This window comes from Amblyomma maculatum, chromosome 6, assembly GCF_055883805.1.
Source record: "Amblyomma maculatum isolate TAMU_Amacu chromosome 6, ASM5588380v1, whole genome shotgun sequence".
In the NCBI taxonomy this organism is placed as follows: Eukaryota; Metazoa; Arthropoda; class Arachnida; order Ixodida; family Ixodidae; genus Amblyomma; species Amblyomma maculatum.
In genome coordinates, this window is record NC_139349.1 from 79,073,604 (window position 1) to 79,096,606 (window position 23,003).

The window sequence follows — 23,003 nt, forward strand, 5'->3', positions numbered from 1 at the left end:
AAAATCAGCGGCGTTTCGAATTGGTTTACACGAAAGGCACAATATCTGTCACACTTCTCAGCCGACGACAACATATATAGACATGGGGAGGAAGGGTGGCTGTTCCTGGCCCTACGGGGCTGGGACGGTATAGGTTAACGCCGCTTGCTGCGGGGGCTAGCCAGCCACCGAATTTTTTATCTGTTGTAGGCCAGCATTGCACCCGCCACCGCTTAGGTGGTGGACGACGGCTGTTGCGGGCGCGTCTTTCTCTCCCTCTTCTTTTTCTTTCTTCTGTCCGCACGAGACAGCGGAGGATGCTCAGCTACAGAACCAGTAGCAGGCCCGTGCATTTTCTTTCCTTCTTCCTACAGCCACAACACAAGGCTCGAATTATAATCACGGATAACTTAGTCGAATCAAACGCAAACAGTGTCGCGCTGTGAATTACTCGAGAGTGTAATCTGCCCTAATATTTTTTTCTTGAGTCAGGGTGCCTTTAGCGTTGCTGTGAATTAGACGACGAGGGAGCGATTTCGTCGCATTTTGTAAATTCCTTAAATCTAACGTCTTTCTGAACACATTTCTCAATTTCTCCTAATAGAAGCTTCCTGTGTGTCCCACAAACAGCCCGCGGTTCCGACGTCCGTTTTCGTACGTTTCGTTTTCCCCGTGAATCTTTTGAATCAGCTTTGGAGGCTCGATCCTTATATATACGAATGTGTAGTCGGATACCTTCGAACATAATTTATCGTGGTGGTTTATTATTCAGTGCCGGACATTCATATAACGAATAGCGCATCACTAAAATAAAGGGCTTCCGCACGGCGTCCGTTTCATCTCTTCATCAACTGCATGATACAGCCGGTTTGGCACTCTCCTTCTTTGAAACATGTACTGCAGGGACGCGGTTACAGTATCGCCTTAACTGCTGTACTGAGGAATGGATATCTTATGCCGCGCTTATAAGGCACCCAAAATATGTTTGATATTTCTTAACGCAATCATTCGGGGGTAAATTTCTGTTGCAGTCGAAAGAAACTTGCATTTTAAAATTTTGAGGTATAACCTCATCAGGCATGCATATGTTCATGCAAAAAAACATCCAATCGGCCGGCTGAATTTGTCAGTTTATGTTGTCGTATTATGAGAGAACTGGTTTCAAATTTCACTGACAAATATTTGTGGCGATTGGGCTGCGTTTACTCCGTGGATGCAACGTTTTCGTTCACGCCCCATGCAAGGAGTTGGAGTTGGAAGGTGACGTCAAGGCGTGCTTATTACATCTGCAAATAATACTGATCGTGCCGACTGGAAGAAGAAGGCTATGTAAGGGCTATGTATGACTTACCAGCTGCTGGGTTTGCATGCGCCGATAATGGAGGCAAGGATCTTTCCGTTCGTCAAAGATAGTCAAAGCCATCTTTTCTGCCAAAGCCATCCCATGGAGTCTCCCGCAAGAGGCGGAGAACATGCGGTATACCGGTCGCTTCGCTGCCTGGAACCATGCAGAACACCGGCGGCCGTGCTATAAGGGCCCTTCCATGGGTGTTGCATACTGTGGGCAGACTATACTTTTCCCGTGGGAGGTAGCGACATCTTGCGGTCATCACCCCCGCGTTGCCGGCCGAATCCAAGTGTCGTCTTTTTCTGAGATTTCGCATAGACGTCTTGGTAGCTTTCCGTCGCTGTTTCCGCTTCCCATACCAGGGAGGTATGTACTACAAGGGACAAAAGGTTCCAGGACGCATCATCAGGAATCGAATAGATATGCTGTTAGCCGTTGTTCCGGGGACCAGACAACTGCCTGAAAGACGGACTCTCGTATTGTAACATCAGCCAGTGAAATCAAAAGATCACTGAAGAATGTGGAGCAAATTGCACGCCATATTTACTTTTCTCATGTCCTGGGCACTTTTTTCCCCGGTACTACGCCTCGCTCGGCCGGAGCTGTTCCGAGTGAGTGAGTGAGTGAGTGAAAAACTTTATTAAGTATATTTAAGGGAGGGGGATGGTAGGTGGGGTCCCTAGTCCGGGACTCCAGCGGCTGCCGCTGCTACCCGCGCACGTGTCACGATGGCCCGTTGGGCCTCTAGTCCAGAGCTGGATAGGGCAGCCTCCCACCCCTCAATTGTTGGCACTGCATTCGGATCATCTGGAGGATTGTGTGGGCAGGTCCACACCATGTGGTGCAGGCCTGCCTTTTCCCCGCAATATTTGCATTTGGAGTCGCAGAACCCGGGGTGTATTGTGTTTAAACGGGCTGGTGTGTTATATGTACCTGTCTAGGCGTCGCCATCTAACTTCCTTCGCTTTGGAGAGCCCCTTGGCTGGGGGTGGATATTTTCTGCGAGAGATTCTGCAGTGCTGTAACCTCTCCGCATACGTCGCCAGAGGGCCGGGATAGGGTGGTGTGGAGGATGGAGGGGTCGAGTCCCGGGGGAGGAGAGCTCGGGCAGCGGCATGGGCGCACTCGTTCCCTTCCACGCCTTGATGTCCCGGTGTCCAGACGAGGCATTTGTCTTGTTCGGGGTGTCCATAATTTTTCAATACTCTGGCAGCCTGGGGACATATTCGCCCTTTGATGTAGTTGCGGTAGGCAGCCATAGAGTCTGTTATTATATAGGCGCAGGTGGTATGCGTGGCGGCTAAAGCAATGGCCACCTCCTCCGCCATTTCTATATTGTCATCGCAGATGGTGAGGGCATCAACCAGTTTTTGTTGGTGAATCACAACCGCTACCGTGTACCCCGCTTCTGACTTTGCTGTGTCTACGTAGTAGGATGCAGTGTCCGTCCCGTACTTTTCCTGGATGTATTTGGCCCGCGCCTTGCGGCGCCCTTGGTGGAACAGAGGATGCATATTGCGGGGTAGGGGATTGACTATGAACGAGTCTGACCACCCGGGCGGTATAGCCTGTTTTTGTACGAGACCTTGCGGGCTAGTCAGGTTCAGGTCCATAAGAACGGTCTGGCCCGTGCGGGTTGCTGCTAGTCGATTTATCTGGGTGGCGCGTTGGGCGACAAGGAGTTCTTCGGCTGTATTGTGCACCCCTAATTGCAAAAGACGTTCTGTGGAAGTGCTTTGGGGCAGACCCAGCGCCTTTTTACCTTCGTTTCGTATAATGACGTCGATTTGCTTATAGTCTCCCGTTTTGAGGTGCAGATACGGTGTCGAATACACAATTCTATTAATGATGAATGCTTGAACCAGGCGCAGGGTGTCTTGTTCGAGCATACCCCTGTTGTTGGTAGTGACCCTGGCTATCATACGCGCAACCTGCAGACTGGTGTTTTTGAGCCGAGTGAGGGCGTACACATTTCTGCCCTTGTCGTAGATGTAAAGCCCTAGAACCCTGATGATGTCCTTCTGTGGTATTGGGTTTCCATTGAGGTTGACTTCAACAGTGGGTCTGCGTTGGCGGGAGCTGTGTAGTACCAGCAACTCCGACTTTTCGGGGGAGCAAGTAAGGCCGCAGTTAGCGGCGTAGGCTTGCACGATGGTTACGGCCTCTTGAAGGCGGTCTTCGATTTCCGCGGTAGAATAGGCCGTGGTCCAAATAGTGATGTCATCCGCGTAGAAGGCGTACCGTAGATGCGATACCTGATTTAGCTGTGCTGGGAGTTTGATTAAAGCTATATTGAAAAGTAAGGGTGATAGAACAGCACCCTGTGGCGTGCCACGTGTGCCTAGCTGTATTTGGCTGGGTTCTGCCAGACCGAGGTCGGCGTAGACGGTACGACCGTGAAGGAAATCTTTAACATATGCATAGGTCCTTGCACCACAATTGATGTGGCTCATATTTTCCAAAATAGAGTGGTGCTTTACGTTATCAAACGCCCCCTTGAGGTCAAGAGCGAGAATTGTCCTGAAGAAAGGCTTGTTAGGGGGGTTTATGACTTCTTCTTTAAGCTGCAGGAGTATATCTTGGGTGGATAGGCCAGGTCGGAATCCGAACATGGTGTGTGGATACAAGTCGTTTTCTTCAAGATATCGGGTGAGCCTGATGTGTACCGCCTTCTCCATAACTTTCCCTACGCAGGAGGTGAGAGAGATGGGCCGTAGATTGTTAATATTTATGGGTTTGCCCGGTTTGGGGATGAAGTGCACCTCCGCAGTCTTCCACTCGTTTGGCAACCGGCCCATGCGCCAACAGTTGTTAATGTAATTCGCGAGCTGCGTGAGGGCTGCGTCGTGGAGATTGGCGAGGAGTCCCACCGTGATCTTGTCTTTCCCAGGAGCTGTGCCTCTGCGCATGGCTAGGATGGCGGCCTGTATTTCTTTGACAGTGAATTCTGCATCTAGTTTCTCGTTGGGCTGCCCATTATATGGAGGGAGGGGGTCCGTGTCGACTGTGGTGCAGAAATACTTTTGTTTGATGGTTTGTACGAGATCCCTATTGGAGCCGCGGTAACCATGTAGAGCCCTAGCAAGGTTCTTGCGTTGGTCGCTTTTGGAGTTGTTTGGGTCAATGAGGCATCTGAGTAAGCTCCAAGTTTGTTTCGAGCTAAGGTTACCACTCAGGGAATCACATCTTGTCAGTCAATTTGATTGAGCAAGGTTCCATGCATAGTCCTCTGCAGCTTGCGTTAGGGTTGCGATGCGGCGTTTGAGCGTTCTGTTGTGGCGCTGGTGGCGCCAACGTTTCACCAGGCCTCTGCGGGCGTCCCACAGGTGCAGGAGATGGGAGTCAATAGCAGGGCGGTCTAAAGATGTTTTCAGGGTTCGGGTGTACTTAGAGGACAGGTGCCTAAGGTCCGATGCCCAGGAAGCGTAATCAGTGATATCTGGGTGATCAAGGTCAGCTTGCTCTTTTCGAAACGCGGTCCAATCAGTGATTTTGGCAGTACCGCGTATATGTCGATGCGTTTTGCTTGCAAGATGGATGATCAGAATGAAATGGTCACTGCCTAAAGTTTCCAGTGTGTTTTCCCATAGGCAAGCTTTACATCCGTGGGTTAGTGTGAGATCGGGGCTGGTGTCACGCGTGACACTGTTGCCAAGTCGAGTAGGTTGGGTCGGGTCGTTCAGCATGGTAAGCATGAGGTTTGATATGGTGTTTGCTAGGATGCGGCCTTTCTTGTTTACTTTCGGGTAGCCCCAGGATGGGTGTTGCGCATTGAAATCGCCCAAAATAAGGAGCGGAGCTCCACGGGCGACAGTGAGTGCCTTCGTGAACACCCTGGCGCAAGGAAAGGCAATTTGGGTGGGTTTACTGTAAATGCTGAGAATGTAGGTGCCCGTACCGTTGCGGTGTCTAGGTAGGATTTGTACAAAGTCGTACACTACATCATCTTCTTCTTCTAGATCTAAAGCAAGTGCAGTATAATCCTTGTGAACCATAATGCAAGTTGCCTGAGTGCGTTGGTGTGTGGAGTAATTAATGAGTTTTGCGGAGTTGTTAACCTCCTGTAAAGCGATGACATCTGGTTGGTTTGGGAGAGAATCAATGTATTGTTGGAGTGAGGCTCTCTTACGGCGGAAGCTGCGGCAGTTCCACTGTAGGACGCTTAAGTTGGGGGTGGTTGCTGTCCGGGCGGTAGGCATGGTACAGGTGGAGAAGATTCTTCGTTAATGGAACGCATAGGTTCGAGGGTGGGTTCGAGGCAGGATTCCAAGTCTTCGTCCGCGACAGCGTGTCGGCGACGGAAGCCTTTCAATCGTGGGGAGGCAGACCGCATGAGTTCCGCCACCTGTTGTTGTAGGCGCGCTGCTTCCCGTAAATTCTGAACCCCGAAACTCAGCAGTGGCCTGCAGCTAGGCCTAACCGCCTGAGCGCGGGCTTCGGCCCCAGATCCAGGCGTATGCTACCACCTACATCAAGATGGCTACCGTCACCGGATACGACCCCGACGCAATGCAAACCTCCACAATCCAGGTGAGCGATTCTCCAAAATTTAACGCCTACACGGAGACGCTACTCGAAAGGCAGAAAGAGATATGGGCCCAAATGCGTTCCAGCCAACGCCACGTCGCAGCGCCAAAAGGTCAGGAAGCGTCCGGCTCTGCAACGACAGACAGTTCACCACGGACGCGGCCGCCCCGCTGGCGTCCTTCAACACAGGCAGAGATCAGCAAGGACGAAGCGGTCGTAACTATAAAACCCAAGGATACCCTCGATCTAAGCCAATTCAAGAACAGCGGAAAAATCAGCCACGCGCTTCATGAAGCTACTGGAATTCAGCCGCAGGCGCGCTTACTGAGCATCTGGCCCGAATGGAACCAGAATCTCATCGTCATAGGAGCACGCAACGAGGAAGCTGTCCGCAAGCTCTTGAACATCAAGCACATTAGGGTCGGAGGTAATCTGTACGCGGTGACTGCATACCTCAAGCCTCAAGATGCGACATGCAGAGGAGTCATTCCTGTCGACTTGGAAACCACGGAAGACGAAATCATGCAAGCCATTTACTCTCCACAAGCTGCGGTCATCGGCGTTCGCCGCCTTGGGAAAACAGTCATGGTAGCCCTCACATTTGACGGGCACAAATTACCCCGACACATCTTCTTCTACCAGCAAGCGACCCCGGTCCGGCTATACAAGAAAACCACACCGACGTGCCTGAAATGCGGCCAGGTAGGCCATCGCCAAGACGTCTGTCCTCATCCGGACGCGTCATGCTGCCCCTCCTGTGGTGTTCAGAACCCACCTTCTGGCCATGAGTGCACAGTTACCTGTTTCACCTGCGGAGGCGATCACCTCACCAACTCAAACAAATGCAAACTTAAATATCGGACACCAACCCCCCGAGGTCAGCGATCTGGCACCGATCAAACCAGCACCCGCTCATCCAGGGACAGACAACGCTTGCAGCACCATGAGCCACATAAACATCAGCGCCTGCGGTCGTCCAGCGGAGGCTCTGCAAACTCCCGGCGTTCCAGCACTTCACCTGGGCGGCGAGGCGGCAGTCAAAGAGAAGACAAGCGAGACGGCTCCGCACAAAAGGTGAGCTGGGCTAAGGTAGCCATTACTTCCCCTCAGTTGTTGGCACAAACCAAAATGCAAGATAAGCTCAACACGCTCGAAGCCGAAAACCGCCGGTTAAAACAGCTCCTATCTCAACCCCAAAACAACACATCACCCACGCAAACCAACCCCCTACCCTCCACTGACACTAGCGCCTCTCCACTCGCACCCAACCCCCCTACCATCCGATCTGAAGCCACAGGGGAACCCGAGCAGTATACCGAAATTAAAACGTGGGTAACCCAGGCTATAGATAACCTAAGGACAGAACTTTTTCAAAGTATGCGGCAGATGATTCAGGAGGCTATGCAACCAGTCGTGCCACAGATGAGGGAAGAAATTAAGCTCTTACTAGAACCTATGTTTCAAAACCAACGAGTTCACGGCTGTTCCGATGCGTGATGGGGTGGTAGTCGGCCGCGTAGTGAGGAAAGGGGAAACCAAATTTCTGCACATTGTGTGCAGTAAAGTAAAGCTTTGAAGCATTTCACTTAATCTGACATTTTAGCACAAAATGTTCGTAGCAAAGTGCAAGTTTCTTACTGAAACTAAGAAAGCAAGTATACTCTACAAGTGGTCGCGTATACAAATCATCATGTGGACGTCCACCGGACACCCAATCTAAACATGGACGCTGTTATATCCGGACGCTAGGCCATCACGTCGAGTGCAAGATTAGTTCCTGAGGCGGAACTGCCTCATGCATCAGACGTAGGGCTACATTCACCGGCCATAGAAAAATCCGCTGAATCAGCCCCGTCACCGTTGCCAGCATAGCAAACAAGCGACGACCAACCGGTGCCACTGCGAAGGAGCACCAGACAGCGACGACCGCCGGATTGTTTAGAACTGTAAAAGGAAGGGAGTGTTATAGCGTCGTGTTCTAGCGCGAGAAGGACGCTCGCTATGTATTGTCATTGCTTATCGCGTTCGTCATGTCTGCCTGCGCATGCGCCGGCAGCTCACGCAGGTATAAGATAGCGCGCATTCTCCATGGTGGTTGTTGGTTTGAGGCTGCGAGCATGCAACTCGTAATAAAGCTTCCTGTTTCTTGGCCTGACGTCCGGCTATAACAAGTTAAGCTGCTCCCATGGGATGATTGGCCAGGCTGCTATGGGATGACCAACACACGTCGGGAAGTTACCGGAGTTCTTGCCTGACAGCGGCGACTTCGAAGTGTATCTTGAACGATTCGAGTTATTCGCTGCTGCCAACTACGTCATGATAAGAAACTGCAAGTTTTCTTAACGGCTGTAGGCGAAAAGGCCTATGTCACGCTCCGGAGCTTACTACTGCCATTGACGCCGGCGAAGTCTTCATTCAAGGAAGTAGTAAGTGCGCCTAAGAAGCACGACGCTCCCAAACGCTCGCTTTTCACCGAACGATATCGGTTCAACCAGCGCAGGCAGGAAACCCATGATCGTGGATTTTATAGTCGAATTGAAGAGGCTAGCGGTAGCCTGCGAATTCGGCACGTTTCTGAGCGAGGCTCTGCGGGACCGGCTCGTCGCGGGATTGCGTTCCGAAGCAATACGATGCCGATTGCTGGCCCTTCCTGACGATGAAATAAGACATGCTGCAATCGTCGAGCAACCAAGCAGCAGCGTCAGATAGCACCGAAGTCTACTGGAAGCAGGCGACAGTGAAACAACGGAAAGCGCATACCGGAGAAATGACTATTAAGCAAGGAGCCAGAGCAAGCTCTCGTAAGAATGCATCGCAAGGGACGAACGCACCCTGTCACCGATGCAGAGGCCAACACTCACCTGTGAGTTGCCCTTTTGTAAATAGACGCTGCTACCAATTTAAAAAACAAAACAAAAAGAGGTCGTTGTAAAAGTGCGCAGATCTTAAGTAGTGCACTCTGTAGAGTCGGGTGATAACAGTAATGAGCTGCTGGATCTCTATCACACTAACCTGAAGGCTGGCGCGTCTGCCATTGTTATTGTGGTTACGATAAATGGCAGAGCGATTTAATTGAAAATAGATACAGGCGCAGCTGTATCAATTATGTCTGAAAAAGAGTGGGCGAAACACGTTCCTCATGCCTGTTTAAGACAAGCTAATGTGAAATTGGTCGCATACAACGGAACGCCTGTGCCTATTGCTGGAGTCATGGACGCCAAAGTGCAGTACCAAGATCGATGCTTTGATCTGCCGCTAGTTGTTTCAAGAGAAACGGAGGGTGCGAGAATGCCCACGTTGTTAGGTCGAGACTGGCTTTCAAAAATTAAGCTGAACTGGCACGAGATAATGACTGTGCAGACAGCGGAGAGTGACACGTCCTTCAAAAAAAAAAAAAAAAATCGCCATGTGTTTGACTCTGGTTTTGGTTTTATCAAATGTTTCAAAGCTATTGTCTTGAAAGAAAATGCGCGCCTCGTGTTTGGTAAAGCAAGGTCGCTTACGTACGCTTTACGCTTTACGCAAGTTGAGCATGAATTGGCAAATTTAGAGAGAGCTGGTGTCGTTTGGTAGATGGAGAATACCTCAGTAATCTGAGATTTGCTGATGACATTGTCTTGCTAAGCAACTCGGGGGATGAATTGCAAATAATGATTGGTGACCTAGACAGGAAAAGTAGAAAGGTAGGCTTGAAAATCAATATGCAGAAGACTATATGTTCAACAGCCTCGGAAAGGAACAGCAGTTTACATTAGGTAGCGAAGTAGTGGAAGTAGTAGGCGAATATGTCTACTTAGGACAGGTAGTAACCGCAGATCCGAACCATGAAAAGGAAATAACAAGAAGAATAAGATTGGGATGGAGCGCATTTGGCAAGCACTCACAGATTATGACTAGCAGCTTACCGGTATCGCTAAAGAGGAAAGTATAAAACAGTTGCATCTTACCTGTACTCACCTATGGGGCTGAAACGTGGAGGATAACCGAAAGAGTATACTTAAGTTGAGGACAACCCAGAGGGCTATGGAACGAAAAATGGTAGGGGTAACATTAAGAGATAGGAAACGTGCAGAGTGGGTCAGAGAAATAACTCAGGTTACCGACATTCTAGTTGAAATTAAGAAGAAGAAATGGGCATGTGCAGGACATGTAGTGCGAAGAGAGGATAGCCGATGGTCGCTTAGGGTAACAAACTGGATTCCAAGGGAAGGAAATCGTAGCAGGGGGCGGCATAAAGTTAGGTGGGCGGATGAGGTTAAGAGGTTCGCAGGGGTCAAGTGGACGCAGCTAGCACAGAACCGGGCTAAGTGGAGAAATATGGGAGAGGCCTTCGCCCTGCAGTGGGTATAGTCAGGCTGATGATTATGATGATGATGGTGTCGTATATCGGGTCTGGCATAGTGGGCCATGCCCCTGGTCATAGTTCCTATAAAGAACAGCAAAGAGCGGCGTCTTTTTGGTGATTACCGGGTCACCGTAAACCCGGTGATTGAGGCTGAGCATTATCCCTTACCGCTGCCCGAAGACATTTTTGCAACCTTGCAAGGCGGAACAGTGTTTTCCGCTCTTGACCTGTCGAAGGCGTACCTGCAGCTCGAGCTACATGACCAAGCTCAAGCAATGCTGACTATTAACACGCACGTGGGCTTTCTTAGGTTTCGTCGCTTGCCGTATGGCATATCTTGTACACCGGCAGCGTTCCAAGCTGTCATGAACCAAGTACTTATGGTATGCCGGGTACGGCCTGCTACTCGGATGACGTAGTCATCACAGGCGAGAATTACAGGCAGGCTTACGAAAGAGTAGGACGGGTCCTACAGCGTCTGAGCGAACATGGTGTGCGCGTGCATGAGAAAGAGTGTGCTTTGTTTCAGCAACGTATAACGTACTTGGGACATGAAACTGATAAGGATGGCCTGCATCCGATGCCGGAAAAGGTGGTGGCCATAAAAAAAGCGTGACACAGCAAGCGGTGGCATTTACCATTTTCACGCTGGCTCGCATTTTCTCTTTGATTTTCACTGTGCTTCGGCACGCTGGCTTCTCGGCGCCTCGCCTGGTTCGCACGCCGTCAGTAAAGAGGCATTGGGTGGCAGAACGGCAACTGCCGTGTTTCTTCCGGTGCGACGCTCCTTTGTGTTTGGCACGAGCAGCAATTGTACGATGAGCGCGACGGCCATATGGTCATTATTTCTCTCTTCTTACCTCCCACTGACTTCTATCACTTCTCTTCCGATTAGATGTATAATAGTTGTAGTCAGTGCTCTCTGTGTCCCCTTCTATTTTCGTCCTAGCCCTACGCACTATTTCATCAAAAGAGAAGTTCTTGTTGTTGTTCTCCTCTAATTTGATGGCACATACCCACACAGGGGGATTAAAACAGTAAACTGCACGTTCGATTGCCTCAAATGGTGTTGTTGCACCAGTGAATAATGCATGACCGATGAGTGTCGTGAGACATCGTTCGAAAAGCAGCGTGGCAATGAACGGCGCCATTCTTTGCCAATTAAGGCTTCTTTACTCCCCCTTCAGAGCCATCGGATGTCATACTGAGCCAAAGGGATTGCCGCGGACCCCTTTACACAGCATACGAGTACGAGTACAGGTCCCCACTCGTTGGCATGGAACGAAACGACAAAACTGCAAGACAAAAAAAGTGCAGGCACCAGCAGCAGTGCGCCCGCGGGAAGATCCGAAGGCAATGGGTTGGTTGTGACACTGACAAGGAAGGGCGGTATCGTTGCTTTTTCGCTTTGCGTTTTGAAAAATCTCACCCGGCTCCGACAGACAAGGCTCACTGAACGAGAAAGAATCGGCTTTTCAAAAGAACCGCCGTCCCAGTCATCTAGCAGATCTCCACCTCACTCGCTCTCCAAGAGAATGGCGCACCCCGTTCAAAAGACAGTCGAAGGCGAGGACATTATTGTGAATCTTGCAAGAAAGGGCTGGAGGTTGCTTTCTCACATCGCTAATAGATGTCGCGGAAGTCGCACCCACCTGTGACGGAAAAATTCGCTGAACGAGAGAACCAGCAACCAGCTCTCTGAAAGATCCGACGGCACCGACCGCTCCGACCACTCCGGCCGCTCCGGCTCCGACCGCTCCGGCTCCGACCGCTCCGGCTCCGGCGGATCCGGCTCCGACTTTGCGGAGCGAAATGGCTCACCCGCTCTTTGAAAGGAGCGGCTCCGAAGATCCGGTTCGCCCCGGAGCGACCCATCATTAGTAACGGCTGCCTCGGCAATCGTTAGCAGTAGTACAACTTTCGGCTCTGAAGACGGCGCCTTGGCTGGTTGCGATGAGGTAGAGTTCATAACGCTACTCGAAAAGCTGCCAATTCGCTCGCAAGTCACCTGTCAGGCACATGCGTTCTGGCGCATCAATAGGAGCTGTCGACGCCATGTTGCGGTTAGCTTATCACGTTGGCGTGCCAATCTTTGCTCACCGTTGTCCCTTGCTATCGTGCTGTCTTCACACTGGTTGCAGTCTTAGTGTCATGGCTCGTTGCTTTCTGCTCCTGACACCATTTTCCAATGCCCGTCGTGCCTCTGTCAGACTGTACGGGAGGGACGTGGAGACGCACAGCGGCTTCTGTGCAACGCCATCTTTATTGATGCTACGCCTGATGCCGATATTACTTGCACCAGGCTCGAGAGTTCCAAAACCGAAACATATTGCAACAATGGTGACATTCGAAACACCCTTTCATTACATTTTAATTCACGTTACTAGAACATGCCAAGCAGGCACGTTCATTTGGCTTAGTTAAAGCGGAGTTTTATATGGGGGCTGGTAGCCTACGCTATCGGGTCACAACCTTAAAGGCGGAGCTTAAACGTGAACCATAATTTTGTAGCGAAAGCTACACTACGCTAACCATGAGCATTTCGCCGGTGCCTTAAAGAGCGTCCCGTTGCCTAGCCACCGGTTTCGCTGCTCTTTGAAGTTTGCCTTGGAGTCGCACTCATGGGAACCAAAGAGGACAACCGATTGGGGCGCCAGTCTAGACTTGGTTCTCCAGCGCAAGACCGTCCAGCTCGACTATGCAGATAAACACGATAGAAACCAAGTCTCACTACTTCACGGACCATTACAGCGTATTAATTGGCATAAATAAAAACGAAACCACAAATTAAACCACTGCTTAACCGTGTGTTTAATTACAAGTTCGGCCACAGGCGTAGCCAGTAAAAAGAAGTTTACGCTTCCATTCAGGTTTAACCAGAGCTAAACCACAGCTAATTTTTTCCACACCAACGACACAATGTCGGAACTTCGTCAGCTGCACGAGGATATGGCCTTGATTCAAAGTGCGCTATTCATCCTTAACTGTTACCTCCTTCCGAGACAGCCGGTCGCCGAATTAATTGCTCTCATTAAAGCTGCATCCACAGTGGCAAAAAAGGACCCCCTCATTATTATAGGCGACTTTAACTGCTCACATGTAGACTGGGGCTACATGCGCACCAACAAGAGAGGAGCGGAATTACACAACACCCTTCAGATGCAGGGCCTCTCTATATATAATGATCTCAGCACACCTACAAGAATCGGCAATAGTGCCACCACCGATACTAGCCCTGACCTTACATTCGGCCGAAACCTTCCAACACTGGTATGGAGCAACTCGAATGAGACCCTGGGCAGTGACCATTATATAATACCTATAAAGCTTGACTTTGCCGAAAAAGCTAAAATCTACCGTGTCCGGCAAACTAGCAGGGATAATCTGCGTAAGCACAGAGAGGCCAGAACATTAGAGACCCCCTTTAACCTCCACAAATGGATGACACAGCTCAAGGAGGATGTCCAGGCTTTCACGCAAACTTTAGACACCACCCCCGAGACTCCCATTGCAGATAGTAGGTTAATGCACCTTCTCGAAGCACAGAAGAGTATCCTTGCGCGCTGGAAAAAACATAAGCATAATCGAAAGCTTAAACTTAAACTGGCGCAAATTCAAAAGCAAGTAGAGGAGCACAGCGCCGCCCTCAGTAAACATAACTGGCACCAAATATGCGATGGGTTGCGAGGTAATCTCTTCCTCCAGGGCCTGGCATCTTCTTCGACACATGATAGACCCCGCACAAAATAAAAAGGAAACTCGGCTTACCCTAAAAAGGCTTATCCATAAACATCGATGTAGTCAGCAATCGCTCTTAGCCCAACTGCAATCAAATTATACTACTGTGGGCCAAGCAATATCCTATCCAGACTACATAGGCCCTGATCAACCCTCCCTAGATGCCGCCATTATGGAGATCGAAGTTAGATCAGCCCTCCTTAAGCTACGCAACTCAACCCCTGGAGAGGACAAAATCACCAATGTCATGCTCAGAAACCTAGATGACCGTTCTATTTCCCTGCTCACTGAATACTTTAACGAGTGCTGGGAAGCGGGGCAGCTGCCGGATGAATGGAAGCACGGTAAAATAATATTCATTCCTAAACCAAACAAGCCCATAAATGCCCAAAATCTCCGTCCCATCTCTCTGACATCATGTCTGGGAAACTCTTTGAGCATGTCATCCTCACCCGTCTTACGCAACACATGGAATCCCATGGACTGTATCCCCATAGCATGCTAGGTTTTAGAGCTTATTTATCGGCGCAGGACGCCCTACTACAGATTTCAAATGCTATCCTCAATGATATGCCACACCACACCAGAGCAATACTGGCAGTAGACCTCACCAAAGCATTTGATAAGGTCACGCACAGTGCTATCCTGCAAGGCATTCAAGAGCTGCAGCTAGGGCCTAAGGCCTATAACTATATCAGGGCCTTCCTGAACGGACGCACCGCCTCCCTGCATATAGATGATATACAGACCCCCTCTTTCACACTTGGTAACATTGGCACCCCGCAAGGCGCAGTGTTGTCGCCATTCCTTTTTAATATTACCATGATCCCGCTGGCAAAGGCTTTAAGCAGTATCCCACACTTGGGACACACCATTTACGCGGATGATATCACGGTTTGGACCACATACGGCTCGGATGGAGACATAGAATCTACACTTCAAGAAGCGGCCACAGCTATATCTACCCACACGGAAAAAATTGGCCTTGAATGCTCCCCGACAAAGTCAGCACTCTTTCTACTCCGGCCGCGGCGTGTTCCTACCGCCCCCATAACAATTTATCTGCACGATACTCCCATACCACCAACTCCCAACCTCCGCATTCTTGGTCTGAACTTACAGGACACGGGGAAAAACGACCTTACCCTGAAGGCACTAAAACAGTCTACTTGTCTACTTACTCCGTCATCCATCTTTTGAGAAGGGTTTCACACTCACGAGCCGGCCTAGATGAAGCTGACAATTTAAAGGTACTACATGCCTTTGTGCTCAGTCGCATTCTTTACACCTCTCCTTACCTGAACCTCTCCTGTGCAGACAAAGATAAAATCAACGCCTTAATCCGCATGGCTACCAAAGCAGCGCTCAACCTACCGAAGACCACTAGCACGGACAGGCTCTTAAAACTAGGAATGCACAACAATATACAAGAACTTATAGAGGCACATCGGTACACGCAGTACCTTCGGTTGGCTGGCACGCAAACAGGACGACATATACTGGATACTCTCGGCATTCGCATACCCGCACATGCTGAAGAGTTAAACCCTCTCCCTCAGGCCGTGCATTCAGCGCTTATCCTCAAACCTCTTCCTAAGAACGTCCACCCAGAACACCATCAATCCCGCCACGTCGCGCGAGCCAAAGCTCTCCATAAACACTATGGGACTGCAGAGGATGTCCGCTGGGTGGACGCCGCATGTGGTTCAGACCATTCGGTAGCTGTGGCCTACAATCCAGCAGCCCCCCCCCCCCCCCCCCCCCTACTCACTTCATAGACCCCCCCTGTAACTCGGAAGAAGCAGAGGAAGTGGTATAGCCTTAGCAATCGCGCAAACAGATGCGGCTTACATACTTAGCGACTCCAAAACAGCCATACTTAACTTTGCCCGCGGACGCGTCCATTCTCCCGCGTGGCAAATATTGAGAATGTGCACCCTGAATTCTGACAGGCGTATTGAGCTTATATGGGTGCCGGCTCACTCTGGCAATCCCGGAAATGAGGCCGCCGATAACATAGCTCGAGGACTTATTAGCCGGGCAAATGGCGACCCATGCCGGGATTTCTCGAGGGAGCGGGCACATACATTTTCTGAGCTCACACAGCAAGCACGCCTTGCCCGTCGACTCTAGCCCCCTCCCCACCCCCAGCTGTCTCACTCCCAACAAATCCTCCGGAGGCGTCTTCAAACCCGAACGCTTCTCACCCCTCAACGCCTATCCTACTACCGACCCGTTTCCCCTGAGTGCAATCTGTGGAGAGTTGCACGCCACCTTGGACCACATTCTTTTCGGCTGCCCTGCCGATCCTCCCCCGCAGGGACAGCCCGCCATCGGATCATGGGAGGAATGGGAGGCCCTCCTTACGTCGCAGGACCTGGACATACAACTTCGCTGTGTGGACCGGGGTGCCAGTGCCATGGCCCTACGTGACCTGGACACATGCGCGTAATGTGAGGGCCGTGCGGTGGCCCTGGGCCCTTGAAGGGTCCAAACTCGCTCGTTTAATAAAGTTTTTTCCTCCTCCTCCTCCTCCTCCTCAAAGTGCGCTCGGCCGTCGCTGACGTGAGTAGCTCTTGCCGGATGCCTGACGTGTTTGCCTGATGCAACTTTGTTGACGGTGAGCGTTTCTGGGTGAAGCACCGCTTGCTGCTGACATACACTTTCGACCTGCCTGATGAACTCAAGTGCCTTCTGGAGAGTGAGATCAGCGTCAAGTTGCAATCTCGCTGACAATTTGACCTTGAATGCCGACGACCAGTCTGTCTCGAATCAGTTCCTCTCGGAGGATGCCGTACTCACAGTGGTTGAAAGCTTGCGAAGCGCAGTCACGAAGTCTTCCACGGATTCGCCGTCGGGTTCGACCTTCGTGCTGAAGCGTTCCCGTTCATAGATGACGTTTCGCCGCGATATGAACCATATGTAGAACATTCTTCAGGACGACTTATAACTTCTGGGCGTTCTCTCTGGAAAGTTTGAAAGTTCCGAAGATCTACAGCCTGGTCGTCCATCAAATAAAGGGGCGTGTCGACTTGGCGCGACTCTAGGTTGTCGTAGAGACCGAAGCAGCGTGGAAAAACTCGGAACTACTTCCTCCATTTCGGACGTTCGGCAGGAGTCGTGAAGCATAAGACCTCCGGTGGTTGAATGACTAAGGACATCATGTTACGGCCGCGTAGCTCAGGCCGTAGACGCTGCTGTGACGTGCGCCGCCGTAGATGGGGTACCCGAGCGAGAGGAAGCGGCCCCGGCTGAGCTTACTGTGGAAATTGCGCCACTTCTGACACCAACCAGGCGAACACTGGCCATGCCACGAGACACTTACCAGTCCCAGCCAGCATCACGCGAGCGTGCAGCAGTGCAGCCAAGCTAACCGGCTAGCCACTACAGGGACTGCTATCTACATCAGTAATCTTTGTAACTAATCACTGCCAACTACAAACTCAGGCATTTGCTTTACAGTCAGCCTTAGATAGTACTGCTACCTATTCTCATAACCTATTCAGCTCTGAGTGAGCGAGACTACATATACGTCATACGCCATCCTACGTGGCAGCTGTAAATAACTGCAACGTCAACTCGTCTTCAACTGTTAGGGAATTGAAAAAAAGCTAAGCAGTAAGCTAACGTGTCAATGGGTCGCAGACATCAAATATTGGTTCTGTGCGCATTCATTAAAGCAATGCTTAAGGCGTTAGCAGACATCGTTCGCCTCGTATAGCTCGCCTACACCCAGAAAATGATTTGTAACTAAATTTTTTCTGCGATACTGCTTCAGTTTCCCCCACTGAAGGACACAATATTTTGCTCTCATTATAGCTCTATGACCCAACTGGTTGGCGTTTGAGAGTTAAGAAGAAAACGCAGTCACTATGTCACCGCTTTGAAATCATGCTGCTTTGACATAGAGTCGGGTCTGACCTGCGCCGACCAAGGGAGCGGCACTTCGGGAAGAAGCTTACTGGCAGTCGTCGAGTACAGGCGAGCGCGCTTTGATGCTACGGCCTGTGATCGCATAATACTGTGGCCTGCAACACACGATGAATAAACATACTTTATTTGTCGAAGACGGCAACAGTAATTTCGCAACAATATCAACAATTTTTAATAATCAAACACGATTTGTCAAGGCACTGATGGTAACACAAACTTCTCCGTAGAAAAAAAATAAGGCAGCACTTTTTACGCGGCATTCTCAATGGCTCTGTATATCGACAATGACAATATCGGAATACAAAGCAATCATAACCGCATCGCGAAATTACTAGTGTTCTATCTCGTCTATCCGCCCTGCCCAAGTCCTGTATAATACCGTTAATTCGTCCCTTCATGTTTAGTCTACGTCAGAGAAAGAACAGTAGAAGCTAACGTTTACATTTTATCCCTGTTCACTAACAATACGCGTTTAAAAAACGCATGCGCACGCTTGCAAGCTTCAACGATTACAGTTAGTAAAAGGCTATTAAATATCACCAGTCCCTCGCTGGAAACGGAAGCAAACAGCCACGTGTTGTAAAGACACCGCGTTTGCAATACAACCACTGGATAAGCTTTCCAATTGAAAACGAGAAGAGGAGATTTCACTGCAGTACTGCGAACTTGTACCGTCTTTGCCAAAAGTAACCAGACAGTATGTTCCGCTTCTCGGTTGGGTAGCAGAGAACTCGTAACCCTTCTGCAGCTGTAAATCTGTGCAAAGTAAAGACGAGGCCCTGTCCTCACTTCTTAACAATTTGTGATCATCTGGAAATCTATGTTGGCTTTACAGTACAAGTGAGAAGCAAACCATGCAGCCTGGTTACCTTTGGCAAATACTGTACATACTCCCTGTTCATTATCCGGCCTACCGTGAGCTCAGTAACGAGTTTTATGCACAAAACTGAAAATGCGGCTTCACCGTGCGCTTTAAGACTTCAGGAGAAGCCCCTCTCACGTTATGCTTCTAGCAGCAGTGGTGTATTTTATTTGAAACTAAGCACATAAGAAAAGAAAAAAAGTGAGGTGCCGCCCAAGAAAACTGTCATATATTTATTTGTCGATTTATGTACACCTGGAAAAATAGAAAGCGTAAGATACAGGATAGAAAGCTGAAACAAGGATGTCAGGAATCGCATGCTATCATACTTGTAACAGAAGAAGTTTCCTATCCGACTGTGCGTCTCATACCAGGACTGTGAGAAACAAAATCTGTTCTAACACAATATCTGACTGCCGGTACTTAAAAAGATTGCGATGGAAGGGAAAAGCTGAGGCTAAAGTTGTTGCTCTTATAGCAGAGATAAGATAGAATTTGTTAGCTCGTATTGGGATTAATGAGATATTAACTACTACCCCCGCACTGAAAGTGAAGGAAGCACTCTTTAAAGATATTCGTCGCTCTCTTAATCAAAACAGAATAATAATATTGCGTTTTTTTTTCTTCAATCCGGGACACCGAAAGTGGTTCAGAGTTTGCCCATAAATGCTATCACACATAAACACTAAATTCAGGAGTGAAATGAAGAGAAATCAGCTATGCTTCTCAGAAATCTAAACTTTTTATGCGTGGAACGTCACAGATCACCGCGAATAAAACAACACCAGTAAGGTACAAAAGAGGATTAACGCGACAGAAAATTACTCGCAAGAATATTACATGTAAATGATAACAGAAAATTAAGGGCCAATGCTCAGGACCTTTTTTTTCTACAAACTTGCCATGTGCACACAAACTCAAGACGGCAGAATCCACAAAAACCGTCTCCTCTAAAAGCAAGCATGAAAAATACGGCAGTACAGCATGATAGCATTTGCACAACTCTGCCACACGTAGCGTCCTCTTTGATTTCGGTGCTCCGTGGCGTTGTACATATTGCATACTACATTAATAAATGAACAAAGAAATTACTCGTTCACATTAAATATCTTGCAACCTTCCTTCTCTTTTTTATCAAAGGCCGACTAAATAAAGCAGGCAACCCTGAAAAGGCCCGCTTTTCAAACTGAAGCTGTAAGCACGCCTCTCCGATTGCGCGTGCGGACAACTGTTGCTAATTAGCGTTTGTACGTCGCACAGGCAGGTACCATTGCCATGAAGTTTAACCTGGCTGTAAAGGGCATTCCAGATTGTCTTTTCATAAGATCAGCACAAAACTTGAGGCTGTTCTTAAAGGACGTGTCACGATCATGTACAAAAAAAAAAAAAAAAAAAAAAAAGCACCGTAGTACGAAGTAGGCACGCGAACTTCTCTTTAAAATACTTGTACAGTCGCCTCTAATAGCTGCTGTAGCACATATCAGCATTTTTGTGTCGCTGCTGAATACGAACAAATGTTTTTTGCTTATTGTAATTAGTTAAGGTACGAAGACGACATTGGGAAACCTCAACAACGTGAGGTTTCGTTTGCAACAAAAACTCATGTATGTGTTCCACATTTGCTTCAAGAATATGTGGGTCAGTATAGAGATAGTTGTCAATGACAGCAATCAACTCACGGTGAAATATTTGTCGTGGGGACTGACTAGCATATTTCTTTCAACAGGAGCCCGCAGTAATATTGTGTTGTTATCATAATTGTTTATTCTGAATGAAACGTGCTTAAGCTCATGAAATAATTTGCGTAGACTATCCTTATTGCCACCCACGTAGTAAGAGAGAAGCGCCTCGTCTGTCACTACACAGCATGTTTGCCGTGCTTCCTTCAAATATATCCAGATGTAGAGAATTTTAAGAGCTTAAAAGTGTCGAACGCGCATGACTTGTAGTTGACGCATGCGAAACATTCTTTTGGCTAGCATCTGAAAAAGTGACGTAGTCGTCGAATAAAGTCACGATGATGTTAACGCTTCTCCGCACTGTCCACCATAGGGTTTTAGGAGGAGGGGGGAGAGGGGGGGGGGGCGGCACGTAATTTACGGCGGTGGTTCATGTGGAACGCCATAAACGCTTTGTTAAAAGAAGAAAAATCAATGCCGCCATTGTTTGGCGACACGAGACCATGCACGACAGGGTGGATGTGAAGGCAGCCGAAATCTGCAATCTAGCCATAGATGATGTCCTTACTGAGCTTTCTCGCCGATTTGTTATGCCTCGAGGAGAACAGTGAACATTCTCGGAGGTTTAAATGGCAATAATGTCACCAGTTTTAAGCGCTACCCCCAAATATATTGACCTGCTTTACCTACACGTTCCATAAATTTGAATACCTGAATTCGGGGGAATTCTTGAGGACCACTTCAGCGTTCCTTTAAAGTCGTAGCGAAAGAGCGGTGTGATATCGCGTTCCCAACACACCTTCGTTCCCCATGCATAGTGTCGACATGCAAATACAAGCCGTGTAGTTCCCGTAATTTGATTGCACTAGTGGTATATTTTAGACGCACTGATGTATTCGATTTCAGTGTGTATATATTCTACGCCTTAAAGGCCCTTTAACATCACATATGTTGCATAGTACCGTGAATGGCATATAACATTAACATATTTTAAGACTAACTACTTTTAAAGGCTGTTGTTATTGCTTCTAATGACCGTGAAAACTTCGATAATATGCAACCGTAGTAAATGATAGAAGTCTGTATAAAGCTCCAGACTGCTGGACTCCGAGAAGATAATAAAATATACAATAAATGACTTTCACCGCGCAGCTCCGATCGCGAGGCACGTTCTTTGGTCTCTCGGTACAGGGTGGTGGAGAAACAGGCTCTTTACGCGCTCTTTGGTTTTGACAATGCAGGTATTCGCAGGAGCGAGCGGCGAAGTAAAGCCTTCGCTGTGTGTCACGAAAGCACCCTCGTTATCACGTGATATTAGGCAGTTTGGTGGCGAAGAAAATAAAAATAAAACGAGCTAGAGAAGAGAGAAAAATCAAATAGCAAACCCACTGCCCTCCCACGAAGGAGCAAAGGCTGACTAGAAGGGTAATATACAAGTTTGTACATATGGTCCAAGGCAGAGAGGTGCGCGAAAATGTGGTCGAGGGGTCATCCGCATCTTCTTACTGGTAGACGAATTGGGCCGCTTGTGCGCCCTCCCCGTGCCAGTAGGCACCGCCGGCCGTGGGGGCCTCTTCCTTGACCTTGTCGCAGTTGGTGAAGTACTTGGGGCTGGGCGGGGAAAAGGCGCTCGGGTTGGCGCCGGCTGCGTCGATGCCCATGCCGTTGGTGCCCTGGCCTGCGCCGGCGGTGCCGGCTCCGCCACTCGGTCCACCATTTTCTACGTCCTGCGTTATGCAGTTGGAGGGAAAGAAAGACAGAAAATGAAAGGCGGGACGTTAATCAGAAATGTATTTCTATTGGCTTCCCTTCTACATTCCCTCCCATTTTCTTGCTGTGTCTTATGACAAACATCTCGAATAGGTCAAAATAGTATACGAGTAAATGAACGTATTTCACTCTTCCGAAAGAGCAGACACCTCAATGTGGGAGAGTACAATTATCGCTTACTGAGAGGGTTATTTTGTTTATTAAAGGGGTGAGCGAGAGAACAATCAGCGAGGTTAACTGTGAGAGGATTCCGGTAGGCTACCCTGCACTGGTGGAAGAGCTATAGGAATATAAAAAACTTACAAGTGACAAAATATTTCGTTTTTTCACTGAACACTCGGAGATTTCGATGTAGGAGAAATGTAGTTCTAACCGCAAGTAAGAGAGAAAAGTGGGAAAGGAAACAAAAATAGAATTTCGGCTATTATGGATATCGGGAAGACATATACTCAATTGTAAAGAATCTGCAAGTGAGCAAACATATTTTCTTCTCCTACAGCTTAGAGACTTCGATGTCAGAGAGTATGACGTCTTCAAAAATGTTGAAAAAATAGCGCAGGAGGACGAAGGCGGAAAGGGACGACATAGACAAGCTCTAACTTTCAACTCACGTCGTCCCTTTCACCCCTCGTCGTCCGGCTGCACTTTTTTTTTTTTTAATAAACTTCAGGCAACCAGCCTAACTATCGGTGTTTCTAGAATTGGCCTTCATCTACTCGCATATTTGCCTAATGTCTTCATAATCTGAAGAATACCTGGAAGCTGCTCTATTTGTGGAAATTTTAATGTTGCCCAGACGGCTATCTGACCACTGCGCACAAT

At 48.9% G+C, this 23,003-nt stretch overlaps 1 protein-coding gene across 1 annotated transcript in view; it reads right to left on the reverse strand.

Annotated features, from left to right (window-relative positions):
• Positions 1 to 18,939: 18,939 nt before the first annotated feature.
• Positions 18,940 to 23,003, reverse strand: part of LOC146186080 (uncharacterized) — a 37,887-nt gene continuing 33,823 nt past the window's right edge. The window contains exon 5 of the mRNA XM_084606997.1: positions 18,940 to 22,138. Coding sequence (XP_084463123.1) covers positions 21,914 to 22,138 — 225 coding nt within the window. The 3' untranslated portion in view covers positions 18,940 to 21,913. The remainder of the gene's footprint in view (positions 22,139 to 23,003) is intronic.